Source organism: Elgaria multicarinata, chromosome 3 (genome assembly GCF_023053635.1).
Source record: "Elgaria multicarinata webbii isolate HBS135686 ecotype San Diego chromosome 3, rElgMul1.1.pri, whole genome shotgun sequence".
Classification (NCBI taxonomy): domain Eukaryota; kingdom Metazoa; phylum Chordata; class Lepidosauria; order Squamata; family Anguidae; genus Elgaria; species Elgaria multicarinata.
In genome coordinates this window covers 153,683,742-153,696,784 of record NC_086173.1, presented here as the reverse complement: position 1 = coordinate 153,696,784, position 13,043 = coordinate 153,683,742, and the positions used below count along the sequence as shown (strand labels likewise).

The 13,043-nt window shown below is 46.9% G+C and overlaps 2 protein-coding genes across 2 annotated transcripts; both read left to right on the top strand.

Moving 5' to 3' along the window:
- The first annotated feature begins 2,449 nt into the window (after positions 1-2,449).
- Positions 2,450-4,037, top strand: LOC134395574 (zinc finger protein 24-like). Its single transcript, XM_063121734.1, has 3 exons — positions 2,450-2,506; positions 3,111-3,714; positions 3,900-4,037. Exons 2-3 carry the CDS (start codon positions 3,325-3,327, stop codon positions 4,035-4,037), a joined length of 528 nt encoding a protein of 175 aa, XP_062977804.1. The 5' UTR covers positions 2,450-2,506; positions 3,111-3,324.
- Positions 4,038-6,060: 2,023 nt separating this feature from the next.
- LOC134396078 (zinc finger protein 436-like) lies at positions 6,061-10,361 on the top strand. Its single transcript, XM_063122430.1, has 4 exons — positions 6,061-6,481; positions 6,702-6,828; positions 9,190-9,415; positions 9,500-10,361. Exons 1-4 carry the CDS (start codon positions 6,284-6,286, stop codon positions 10,005-10,007), a joined length of 1,059 nt encoding a protein of 352 aa, XP_062978500.1. The 5' UTR covers positions 6,061-6,283; the 3' UTR covers positions 10,008-10,361.
- The last annotated feature ends 2,682 nt before the right edge of the window (positions 10,362-13,043 follow it).

The window sequence follows — 13,043 nt, the reverse complement described above, 5'->3', positions numbered from 1 at the left end:
CAGCAGGTGTCATTTGCTTATATGGAAAACCTGTTGAAATTCCCTCTTCTTCACAACAGTTAAAGCTGCAGGTGCCCTGCCCTCTTTTAAATCTTATTATTATTATTATTATTTATTTATATAGCGCCATCAATGTGCATGGTGCTGTACAGAGTAAAACAATAAAATAGCAAGACCCTGCCGCATAGGCTTACATTCTAATAGAATCATAATAAAACAATAAGAAGGGGAAGAGAATGCACCAAACAGGCACAGGGTAGAGTAAAAAATGTCACAAAACACCTGCTGAAATCCCCTTTTCTATGCAACTGTAAGACGCAGAAGCCCTGTCCTCCCTTTCCATATGGTCACCCTATACTCCCCACTTGCTTGCCTGACATGTCTCACCAGCCCACCTTCCCTGGGCCTCCACTGAACCCCAATGCACTCACCAGACCCCTTGGAGGAGGAAGCGTGATCTGGTCACAGTACAGCTGCAGTATAGCTCCTGCAGCTTTAACTGTTGTGATGAAGAGGAAATTTCACCAGGTGTGATATGCATACAAATGACACCTGCTGAAATTCCCTTTTCTTTGCAACTATTAAAGATACAGAAGTCCTGTCCTTTTCATATGGTCACCCTACCCTGTGTGAACCCAAAGCTGGAGTAGGTGGACCCTTGGTCTCGTCCAATTTAGCTCTTCTTATGTTCCTAAGTTCTTACTTGTGTTGTAAAATATTTACAGGTCTATAGTACCCCTGGACACTTTCTGCAAGAGCTGGCTGAGTGCTGGGGTCGGCTTTGCTCATCCTTTGCCTTAGTCGCGTGGCAGCGTGGCAGGGAGCCAGACGCAGGAGCTAAGCACAACTCAACAAGTACTCGCAGGAGCTGTCCGTGCAGATGAGAAGGCTGCCCAGATCCCCCTTCTATTTACTAGACCCTATCCAGCTCTCCCAAGGAATTGCGGATAGAGAGGAAATTACTTTCCCTGAGGAACGCAAGTTCAGGTTTTATAGAGTGACCATATGAAAAGGAGCACAGGGCTCCTGTACCTTTAACAGTTGTATTGAAAAGGGAATTTCAGCAAGTGTTATTTGTATGCATGCACACCTGGTGAAATTCCCTCTTCATCACAACAGTTCAAGCTGCAGGTGCCCTGCCCTCTTTTAAATCTGGTCACTCTAGTATAGCTCCTATATGGCTCGGGTCCAGGTTATTTGAAAGAACGTATTCTCCCTTTTGAGTCTCCCTTTTGAGCCTGCCCGTGCTTTAAGATCTTCTGCAGAAGCCTTTCTTTCAGTCCCACCATCTTCACAGGCGCGCTAGGCTGGCTCCCTCCTTGATGGGCTTTCGGAAGCAGGCTAAAACTTTTTTGTTCCAGCAGGCCTTTAGAGAATAATCTGGCCCTCCATCTATGTTAATGTCTTATAATTTTGTTGTGTATTTTAAACATTTGTGGTTTTGTTTCCCCACCCCCACCCCATGTATGTTTTAAACTTTGTAAGGCCGCCTTGAGGCCCAGCATTGGGCAAAAGGCTGGATACTAATAATGAGAATGATGATGATGATGATTGTTAAAGATACAGGAGCCCTGTCCTCCTTTTCATCATATCTTAGGTTTTAATACCTTAATGCAGCCTTGCCCAACGTTGGGTTCCCTAGATGTTATTGGACTACAACTCCCCTCACCCTGGGCCATGCTGGCTGGGGATGATAGGAATTGTAATTAACATAATCAGGAGATGTAACGTTGAGAAAGGAAGGCTGCTTGTTCTTGTCTTCGGAAACAGAAACGGAGGGGGAATTTCAGGGTTAAGGGGAGTGAGTACATATGCCTAGAGAGGCATTGAAATACTTATTTCCTGTCTCTCCCCCCCCCCCCCCACTTTTTCTTCAAGGATTCTGGCGAGTGAAAGATCGTTGGAGGAAAAGCGGGTGGGTGGAGAGGAAGTGCATGATGGGAAGGAAGGTCTGGGGGCTGCGTTAAATCAAGGATCCTGGTCTTGTCCTGTTCCAGTAGCATCAGTAGCCCCCTCACGCTTCCTCCTCCAAGGGGTCTGGTCAGTGCATTGGGGTTCAGTGGAGGCCCAGGGAGGGTGGGCTGGTGAGACATGTCAGGCAAGCAAGTGGGGAGTATAGGGTGACCATATGGAAAGGGAGGACAGGGCTTCTGCGTCTTTAACAGTTGCATAGAAAAGGGGATTTCAGCAGGTGTCATTTCTATGCATGCAGCACCGGGTGAAATTCCCTCTTCATCACAACAGTTAAAGCTGCAGGAGCCCTGCCCTCTTTTGTATCTGGTCACACTAGGCAGGGATCCCGCAGCTTTAACTGTTGTGATGAAGAGGGGATTTTACCAGGTGCTGCATGCCTACAAATGACACCTGCTGAAATCCCCCTTTTCAATACAACTGTTAAAGATGCTGAAGCCCCGTCCTCCCTTTCCATATGGTCAGCCTAATTTGGAAGAGTCCTCCAGGAACGAGTGAAAAACACAGTCAGGGAGGCAACTGCTAGTGGAGGTTTGTGTGTGTGAGAAGGTGAGCTTGTTCTCTCTTCCCCACCCCTCCCCTCCCCAAGGGAGGTGGTCTTTGCGGCTGACCCATCTGGAACTCCTCCATGACACCCATATATTGGAGAGCCTCTTGCTTCATAAGAACATACATGCTGGATCAGACCAAGAGTCCATCCAGTCCAGCATCCTGTCCACACAGTGGCCAACCAGCTGCCCACGGGAAACCCCCAAGCAGGACACGTGCCGCAACCCCTTCCTGCCCATGTCCCCCAACAACTGGTGTGCATAGGCGCACTGCATCTGATACTGGAGATACCCTCTGTGCTAAGCCAGGGGTTCCCTGGGACCAGAATTAAGATACAATACAATACACCTAGCTGCAAACTGCTGTGTATTTGTAGAGCAGGATTGGAAGAGCAGAAGGGATTTGGGAGAGGGCTTTGCGAAGAGTAAGAGGGTGAAGCTGTTGTAGGTATAGGGGCATTGTTTGCGGTGGTTCTGTGTGAGGGATGCTCCATTAGCTTGTCTGTCTGTGAGCCAGTTACCTGGGTTTGTTCCTCTTCTTCCAGCCACACTCATCTCTAATATCTTGGAATTGGTTGGTGCTCTTTTCAGGGAAAAGCCCCAGAATCATCCATGGCTTCTTGCAGAGGACCTTCCTGCTTGGGGCATGTAACACTTGCATCCAGAATGACCTGAGACTTCTGAAAGGTTGGCTCTCCTCCTCACTCCAGGTTCCTGCACTTTTTGCTTCAAGGAAGAAATTATCTGCAGAGCAAGGGGATCCTTCGAATCTGGTTGGAGGCTGAGCTGGAAATAGAGGTCAAAGATGGAAGAACAAGACTCAGCTGACCCTGAGGGAGGTAAAGGCCCCCAACCCATCCAAGCTGGGAGTAGTGAGAAGATCCCGGAGGGGAAGAGCACCAGTTCAGAGGCACAGCTCCAGCACTTCAGGGAGATTGGCTACCAGGAGTCTAAGGGGCCCAGAGAGGCCTGCAGCCAACTCTATGACCTGTGCCGTCAGTGGCTGAAGCCAGAATTGCACACGAAGGCTCAGATGCTGGACCTGGTGATCCTGGAGCAGTTCCTAACTGTCCTGCCCTCGGAGATAGAGCGCTGGGTCAGGGAGTGTGGAGCAGAAACCAGTTGCCAAGCAGTGGCGCTGGCAGAAGGTTTCCTCCTTAGCCAGGCAGAGGACAAGAAGCAGGATGTTTTGCAGGTGACAGTGCTTTATATGCGCAGGGCCAACAATGTGAATTTTTTTTAAAAAACCCACCATTTATCCAAGGTTTTCCTCCCCTCCCAATAGCCATTCCAGGTGTGCAACCCACCTTGATTGCCTGCACTATTCTTTTCCTAATCCCTCTTCCTATTCTGTGCCCCCAATCCTCACTTCTGTTTCAGGTGCAGACACGGCTGATGGCGGTGGCCCCTGATTTCCCCGGGACAGAGAAGGACTTTTTGGACACCAGACAGAGGCCACTGTTCAGGGCCAGCATGCAAGACAACAGTGGAAGTTTTCCTTCATTGGATAAGGGATAATGGGAGTTTATTTTATAGAATTAAAGAGTTGGAAGTGACCTTGAAAGTCATCTAATCTACCCTCCGACTCAGTTCAGGAATCTTGCAACTTTAGCATGGCCATCCAGCTTCTATTTAAATGCCCCTCCCATCATAGAATCATAGAATAGCAGAGTTGGAAGGGGCCTACAAGGCCATCGAGTCCAACCCCCTGCTCGATGCAGGAATCCACCCTAAAGCATCCCTGACAGATGCTTGTCCAGCTGCCTCTTGAATGCCTCTAGTGTGGGAGAGCCCACAACCTCCCTAGATAACTGATTCCATTGTCGTACTGCTCTAACAGTCAGGAAGTTTTTCCTGATGTCCAGCTGGAATCTGGCTTCCTTTAACTTGAGCCCATCAAAGGAGAGCCCACTGAATCTTGTAACTTGATGTCAGTCTCTCGAATGTACAAGGAACAAAAAGCACAAAATGTACCTTAACAAGCACCAGGAAGATCAGAAATAGAGTTAAGGGGAAAACATCCCATTAAACAAAAATTATACAGGATTCTTTAATTATTTAAGAGAACAATCCAATGGTGGCTGAAGAGCATCCCAGGGACACTAGAATTTTTCTGAGTCCCCCCACCCAGAAGCCCTAGACACTGCAATGACAATGCAGTTACCTAGGGAGGTTGTGGGCTCTCCCACACTAGAGGCCTTCAAGAGGCAGCTGGACAAGCATCTGTCAGGGATGCTTTAGGGTGGATTCCTGCACTGAGCAGGGGGTTGGACTCGATGGCCTTGTAGGCCCCTTCCAACTCTGTTATTCTATGATTCTATGACTTTGGGAGGGGAACTCCAAAATCCCTCCCGCCAACCCCTTGCAGCTGATGTGGAAAGAACCCTGCGGTCTGCTTTCCATGGTCGCAAATGGGCCTCAGGGTCTCGTAGAGGTCGAAAAGGGGGGCACTCCTGTGGGTGGGGAGAGGAAGGATGAGGAAAGGCCAGGATGCAAGAAACCCTATGGCCTCTCTAGCCCGTGCGCCTCCGCTATGCAGGCTCAGAGGCCTGTCTAGAGGAAAAAGTAAAAAAAGAGGACATAGAGGCAAAAATTGCTTCTGTTGCAGCAGCTCAGCAGAGCATGGGCTGCTTGGAAGCCTTCAAAATTGGAGGTTTCGGGGGTGCAGGCCAGCAATAAAAACCCTAATAATAATATCGTAGTAATCTCGTTTGGATTACTGCAATGCGTTATACGTGGGGCTGCCTTTGAAAACGGTCCTGAAGCTTCAGCTGGTACAAAACAGGGCAGCCTGTTTACTAACAGGGACTGGCTGGCGAGATCACATTACGCCAGTCCTTTTACAACTTCATTGGCTGCCAGGCCAGGTCCGGGCCCGATTCAAAGTGCTGGTATTGACATTTAAAGCCCTAAACGGTTTGGGGCCAGGTTATCTGAAGGAACGCCTCCTCCCATATGTACCTACCCGGACCTTAAGATCATCTACAGGGGCCCTTCTCCGTGAGCCCCTGCCAAAGGAAGTGAGGCAGGTGGCTACTAGGAGGAGGGCTTTCTCCGCTGTGGCACCCCGGTTGTGGAACGAGCTCCCCAGAGAGGTCCGCCTGGCGCCTACGCTGTACTCCTTTCGTCGCCAGCTGAAGACCTTTTTATTCTCACAGTATTTTAACACTTAATTTTAACTTAAATTTAAATTATACTGTTTTAACTCTGTATTTTAACCTTATATCAATGTTGCTGCGTGGTTTTATCCTGGTTGTGCTTTTTATATTGTATTTTGTATTTGTGTTTTTAACTTGTTGGTGGTTTTATGATGGTTTTAATTTTTGTGAACCGCCCAGAGAGCTTCGGCTATTGGGCGGTATAAAAATGTAATAAATAAATAAATAATAATAATAATTTGCATTTATATACCGCCCCATAGCCGAAGCTCTCTGGGCGGTTCACATAGCCCCAAACATTGTGATCTTTTCCTCATGGGGGAGTTGTTCCAGCCCCTTTATCGCTTTGGTTGCCCTCTTTTTTTGCACTTTTACCAACTCTATATTGGCCCTGTACAGACAACATGGTAAGTCACGGTGCTTAAGCATTGCAAGCTAAACATGATAGCTTAGCGTGCCGTGTGGACCATGACTTAGCGTGTCATGTTAACCATGACGTAGTGTGTCATGTGAACCATTCCTAACCACGTTGGCTACGTAACCACGGTTTGAACACGCTCGCTAACCATATGCTGCAAAAAGGGTTAGCGGCCTAACCAGGGCTTAATGTGTTGTCTGAACAGGCCCAGTATCCTTTCTGAGGTGTGGTTGCATCTTGAAGTGGGTCAGGTAGCTATTAGGATCAAGCGTCTTACCTCCACCTCCTTCCTTTCTCTCCTCGCAGGCGATGGGGCGTCAGTGACAATTCATTCCAGGCCCTCTCTTTGTAGTGGAAAGGAAACAGTTCCTGTGCAGCAGAATGAGGTAGGAGAAGAATAAGTGGACAAATAAGCATGGAACAGGCTTGGGCCTCTCCGTGGCCTGCACATCCTGCTCAGCCTAAGAGTGTCCTTTTGGCTTCTGTCAAAGCTGCTCCACTGGGAAGGCTTTGGCTGCTGCAGGAAAACCTCCAGCCACCTTAAATTGGCTGCCCTTTTACACTGCTACATTACCTGTCAGGGGGAAAAACCGTTTTCTTTTTCAGGGCCCAGTGACTTTTGAGGAGGTGGCTGTGCATTTCACGGAAGAGGAGTGGTCTCTGCTGGATCCAGGCCAGAGAGCTCTGCACAGGAATGTCATGGAGGAGAATGATGGTAATCTCACCTCTCTGGGTAAGGCTCTCCCTTTCATTTACTTATTTTATTCATTCATGTATTAACGATGGGATTTTTTTTTTTTGGCATTTATATCCCGCCTTTTTCCTGCAAGGAACCCGAGGCGGCGTATATAATCCTCCTCCTCTCCATTTTCATTCTCACAACGACAACCCTGTGAGGTAGGCTGGGCTGTGAGAGTCTGTGACTGGCCCAAAGTCACCCAGTGGGTTTCCATGGCCGAGTGGGGACTAGAATTTATATCCCACCTTTCAAATAAATTCCATGACAATATTAAATGGAAAGTCCAATGGAAACATTAGAACACTGTAGAGTAAAAACAGCGGGATTCAAGCTCTTAAGAAGAGAAGGAGACAAAGTGGGTTAGATTACTGCCACACGCTGTATGTGGGGCTGCCCTTGAAGAGTGTTCAGAAGCAGCAGCTGGTACAAAACTCTGCAGCCAGATTATTTTCCGGGATGTATTTTGTACAATGTATTACACTGGCCTTACATTAATTACACTGGGTTCCAATTTGTTTCCAGGTCCAGTTTAAAGTGCAGGTTCTTGTTTATCAAATTATAAACCAGGGTGCACAACCAGTAGCCCATTGTCTGCATGGTCCCCCCACTGCCAAGACCATACCAGTGGCCAGTACAAGTGGCCTGACCCGCCCCCCACCAGTGCTATCCTGCTAATGTACCAATTTTGGTACTGCTGCTCTCACCTGTACGGGATTTCCACAAGCCCTTTTCCTCCCTACACCCATCCCTTGGCTGCAAATTCAGTCCAGCCTCACTGGGCTTTGCTGCAAATGTTCCTTTGAGAAGACACTGTAGCTAGCAGTGCTCTCAGAGGGCTTTATGACTCCTGCACTTTGAGTGACGAAGCCCAAGAAGGTGATTGGTGGGAGATTCAGGACAGATAAAAGGAAGGACTTCTTCACACAGGGCATAGTTAAACTATGGAATCCACTACCACAAGATGTAGTGGTGGCCACCAGTTTGGATGGCTTTAAAAGCTGGACAAGCATCTGTCAGGGATGCTTTAGGGTGGATTCCTGCATTGAGCAGGGGGTTGGACTTGATGGCCCCTTCCAACTCTGCTATTCTATGATTCTATGAAAAGGGGGTTAGAGAAATTTCTGAAAGAGAAGGCTATCAATGGCTTCTAGCCCTGATGGTTATGTGTTACCTCCATTATCCAATGCAGTAAGCCTCTGTGCACCAGTTGCTGGGGAACATGGGTGGGAGGGTGCTGTTGCACCGTGTCCTGCTCTGTTGGTCCCTTGCCAACAGCTGGTTGGCCACTGTGGGAACGGAGTGTTGGACTAGATAGACCCATGGTCTGATCCAGCATGTCTTACGTTCTTACATTAATTTATTAATTAAAAACATTTGCATCCCGCCCTATATCACTAGGACGTCAGAGTGTTACATTCAGAGTGTCCGCTCTCAGACACGCTGGTGGCTGTTCTCAGAGTGCTCTGTTACTCCTGCCCTGTGAGCGCTCCCGCTGTTGCTGAGGCTGACAAGTGAACAGTTTTCAACAGTAAATGGGAAACGTTAACTTGCTGTCATGTGAGACGATGTTGCTGATGGGATGGAAAGGAAAAGCGAAATTAAAATGATGCAGAGAAAAATGCTTAAAATTAAAGTTAAAAGGAGTGAAAATCAGTGTTGTCTTTTTTTTTTTTAACACAAGAAAAAAGTGGATTGGTGTTGCTCGTGCTAATAGAGCTTGCTCTATCATTTTCAACACCAAGATCAAAAAAGAAGAAGAAAGGAAAAGGTAATGAAGGTAATAGATTGAATAATGTGCCTTTACTAGATCTGTTTGCCACAGTGGCATCCAAAAAGAGAAGGAGAGTATAGGATGAACGCCATGTTTTCCAGGAGAACTGGACAACGGATTAAGAAACTTACAAAGTGTTTTATTGGGGACTTTTGTATGCTTATAAATAAGGACAAGAAATAGATGCTATTTAATATGTATTATTCCACTATGTAGAACAATCTTCCCCCTGAGATTAGACATGCACCAACAATTCTTATTTTTAGCTGCACGTTGAAGACACATCTATTTATAGTAGTTTAAACAGCCCTGTATTTTATTCATATGGATATGTATTGATTCAATGTATCAAGTTCTTGTTTTTATGTTTGTATGATATGTGTACACCTCTTTGAAATCTGAAGATGTAAGCAGTTTATAAATTCTTCAATAATAATAATAATAATAATAATAATAATAATAATAATAATAATAGAAGTAAATAAATAAATAAATATGAGGCTGCATTTGCCTCCCCACCCTCTGTCCTTTTAATTGGGCTTGTTCTCTGATTTGAGGCTTCGTTCCTTTCTTTATTCCTGCAGGTGAACCGAGGGAGAACGAGAGTGATACTGAACAGCAGAAAAGGGAAACTGAGGTACGAGAGCGGAAGTGGAGGCAGGAATTCACTTTGTCCGAAGGCTCTGACATTTCAGTCCAAGAAGAATACCGGGAAGGAAACAAAAGGCAGGCAGGCCCTCAGTCTGCCATAGACTTGGCTAGGAGTTCAGACTTAAAAAGACATCAAAGAATTCACCACCAGGAGACACCGTTGCAGTGCTCTGATTGTGGAAAGAGGTTTGGACGGCGTGACAACCTTCTTAAACATCAAAGAGTACACACAGGGGAGAAGAGTTGGAAATGCTCTGAGTGCGGAAAGAACTTCAGTCAGAGGTGCCACCTGAATAGACATCAGAGAGTCCATGCTGGGGAGAAATGGAAGTGCTCTGAATGCGGGAAGAGCTTCAATCGGCACGACAACCTTATTAGGCATCAGATTGTGTGCACAGGGGAGAAGTGGTGGATATGTTCAATGTGTGGAAAGACCTTCAGTCGTAACTACAGCTTTATACAACATCAAAGAGTCCACACGGGGGACAAACCGTTTGAATGTGTGAAGTGCGGAAGGTGTTTCAATCGGAGCTCTACTCTTTACAAACACCAAAGAGTGCACACAGGAGAGCGACCGTACGAATGCTCAGACTGTGGGAAGAGGTTCAGCCAGAGGACAGACCTTGTTTGTCATCAGAGAATCCACACGGGAGAGAAACCGTATAAATGCTCAGAGTGTGGAAAGTGCTTCAGTCGTAGCTATAACCTTGCTTATCATTTGAGACACCACACAAAAGAGGACACCATATAAATGTGGCCAGAGGTTATCTCACAAGATAAACTTTTTTGTTTGTTTTTAAAGTCACACAGGAGAGATTCCTGTGAATGCTAAAAGTGCTTGGAGTAGGGAAAGAACTTCAAGTGCAAGACAGAGATTCATGTCCAGTGATTCACTGGAGCTTTTCTAAATAATCGATCACTAATAGCCAACCACATCTGCATCAGGAATAAACTGTATAAATGATGTGGAAAAAAACTGTTATTAGAGTGTGAACTGCACTACACAAAAGAATCTACACGGGGGTGGGAAACATGCTTCCATTGGAACCAGCGTCTTTCGTGTCACTTCAGCCATCTTGAGATCAAGCTGTCCCCCGGTTGCTTCTGGTCTTGTCTCCCACTCACAAAATGAATCCCTTCTGCCCCAGGGTTAGATCCATGGGTAAACCTGCCACTTCAGAAGAAGGAAACCAAAGAGATCTGTGAATCGGTTTCATATCTATCAGTGTTTGAATTGGCTCCATCTGTTAGTGGCGTTGAATGTGGCATCATTCCCCAACCTGGTGTCATCCAGCTGTGTTGGACCACAGCTTCCATAATTCCCAAGCCATTGGCCGTGATGGCTTGGAATGATGGGTGTTGCAGTTCAGCACATCTGGAGGGCACCAGGTTGGGGAAGACTTCTCTACAGCAATGGTGGGGGAGGGGAAAATAGATCTCGAAATATTTTGCATTCCAACTCTCGGTATTCCTAATCCTTGGCTATGGTGTCGGGGGCTTTTTGGGAGTTATAGCCCAAAACATCTGGAGATCTACCTTGTGCCCACCCTGCCTCTACAGCACGGATGAGGAGCCTGTTGAAGTGGTCAGACGACAACTCCCATCATCCTGACCTTTAGCCATGCTGCCTGGAGTTGATGGGAGTTGGAATCAAACTATCGGGAGGGCACCAGGTTGGGACTGGGGAAGGCTATAATCATTCCATTATGTTCTAGGAGCCTTCCTACTTCTCTGCTCTTCAGGCTTTAGTTTCCATTTAGATGAGAGATCACCAAGAACTTGAGGCATTTTTTGGCTGCTTTTCAAAAGATGGGGAGCAGGTGGGTACCCGGATGCACCATTCTAAAGATTCCAATGCCAGCAGCCCCCACAGCAGCCCCAACAAGGCTCCTTCTAATATTGTCTGCGGAAATACCCAGTCCTGTCCCTCCTTTGCTCCACATTGTGGCTTTTCTAGCCTCCACCTGAGTTTTTAAGGTGTGGTTCTGTACCCAGAAACTGAAAATAAAATGCAGATTTATACCTTGTACCTTCCATGATGTGAAATAATGTGTTTCTGGGCTATTGTAACAGGAGCTCCAGTCCCCCAAAGCGGTGGTGAGGATTGTCATACACCTTCCAATTGTTTCCTAGCTATTAAATGAGTATTTACTGGCTGTTTAGCCAGCAAAGTCATTGAGCACTGAACCGATCCCCACCCTGTGATCAATAGCTGAGGGATTTCTCCAAGTTAGGTTTGGAGGGTGGCAACAATAGGGTGACCATATGGAAAGGAGGACAGGGCTCCTGTACCTTTAACAGTTGTATAGAAAAGAGAATTTCAGCAGGTGTCATTTCTATGCATGCAGCACCCAGTGAAATTCCCTCCTCATCGTAACAGTTAAAGCTGCAGGAGCCCTGCCTTGCGTGACCAGATACAAAAGAGGGCAGGTCATGGACAGCCACCTGTCAGGGATGCTTTAAGAATTCATGCACTGAGCAGGGAGTTGGACTCCATGGCCTTATAGGCCCCTTCCAACTCTACTGTTCTATGATTCACAGCCCAACTGACATTGGAGCCACCAGCCTGCAGTGGTAAAATTGAAAGTATTTCCATCCTAAAATACTAAGGCAGGATCTACACTACTGCTTCAAAACAGTTTACAACAGTAGTGACAAATGTTGGGGCCCAGGACACACGCAATATACAATTTTCAAGCCGTTTTCAAAGTGTCATATCCTGCTTGGTGTAGACCTGGCCTTTGCCATTGCTTTTGGCATTTCCCCGCTTCTTTTAAATCAGCCTTCCTCAACCTGGGGCGCTCCAGATGTGTTGGACTACAACTCCCAGAATGCCCCAGCGGCATCCTGGGAGATGCAGTCCAACTCATCTGGAGCACCCCAGGTTGAGGAAGGCTGATTTAAATAGACAGGTTCCATTCCGTTTTTTTGTTCCCTTCCGGCCTTTACACCATCTGCACACACCTTCAGAGCAAAAACACATTTCCTTCCTGCTTCAGTGGAGGCGGGTGGCTCCGATTTCAGTGCAGCTGTGAATCCATTCTGGGTTTCAGTCAGGACCGTCCAGAACCCTAAAGGAGCTGCTCAAGATGCCAAACTCAGTTTGGGGATGGGGTTCAGTACCTTGGATTGCTCTTTTAAAGTCCTGGCTGGTTTTGACTAAAACCCAGAATGCAATCACAGCCTCACCGAACTCGGAGCCACCAGCCTCCACTGTCCCGCGTGCAGACCAGAAGTGCATCCGGCGTGGGAGGGAAGCCGGAGGAGTTTAAATCGGAGGAAAAGGAAAGCCAAGCAGCTGCAGAGGAAGTTCGCTCATGGCCGGCAGCAAATAGCAAGCCCTGCAACCAAGGTGAGCATGTTTATTGAGGCTGCAATTCTAAACACGTTGACAAGGGAAGTAAGCTCCATTGAAAACAATGAGACTTTCTTCCGAGTAGGCGTGTAGAGGACAGTGCTGCCGGCGTGAATTAAAGTGGTGTGATCTGGCACCGAGCAAGTTTGTGCGCTGCAAGTGAAAAGACGTTGTTTTCTCTCCCGCACAAAGCGGATGGGGCTAAAACCTCAGACAGAGCTCATATTAATGGTGCCAAGGCCGTTATTATGAACCCCTTGTTGTCATGTATTTGTAAGGAGGAGAAGCTCAACACGGCTGGGTTTTGTAAAATGTAAAAAGGTGCCAAATAAACATTTAAATAACAAACTAAACTTGCAAATTTCTTGAGTCCCCTCCTTTCTTTCTTTTAAGAAAGACAAGACAACCTAAATCGTGGACAGGCCCAGAGAA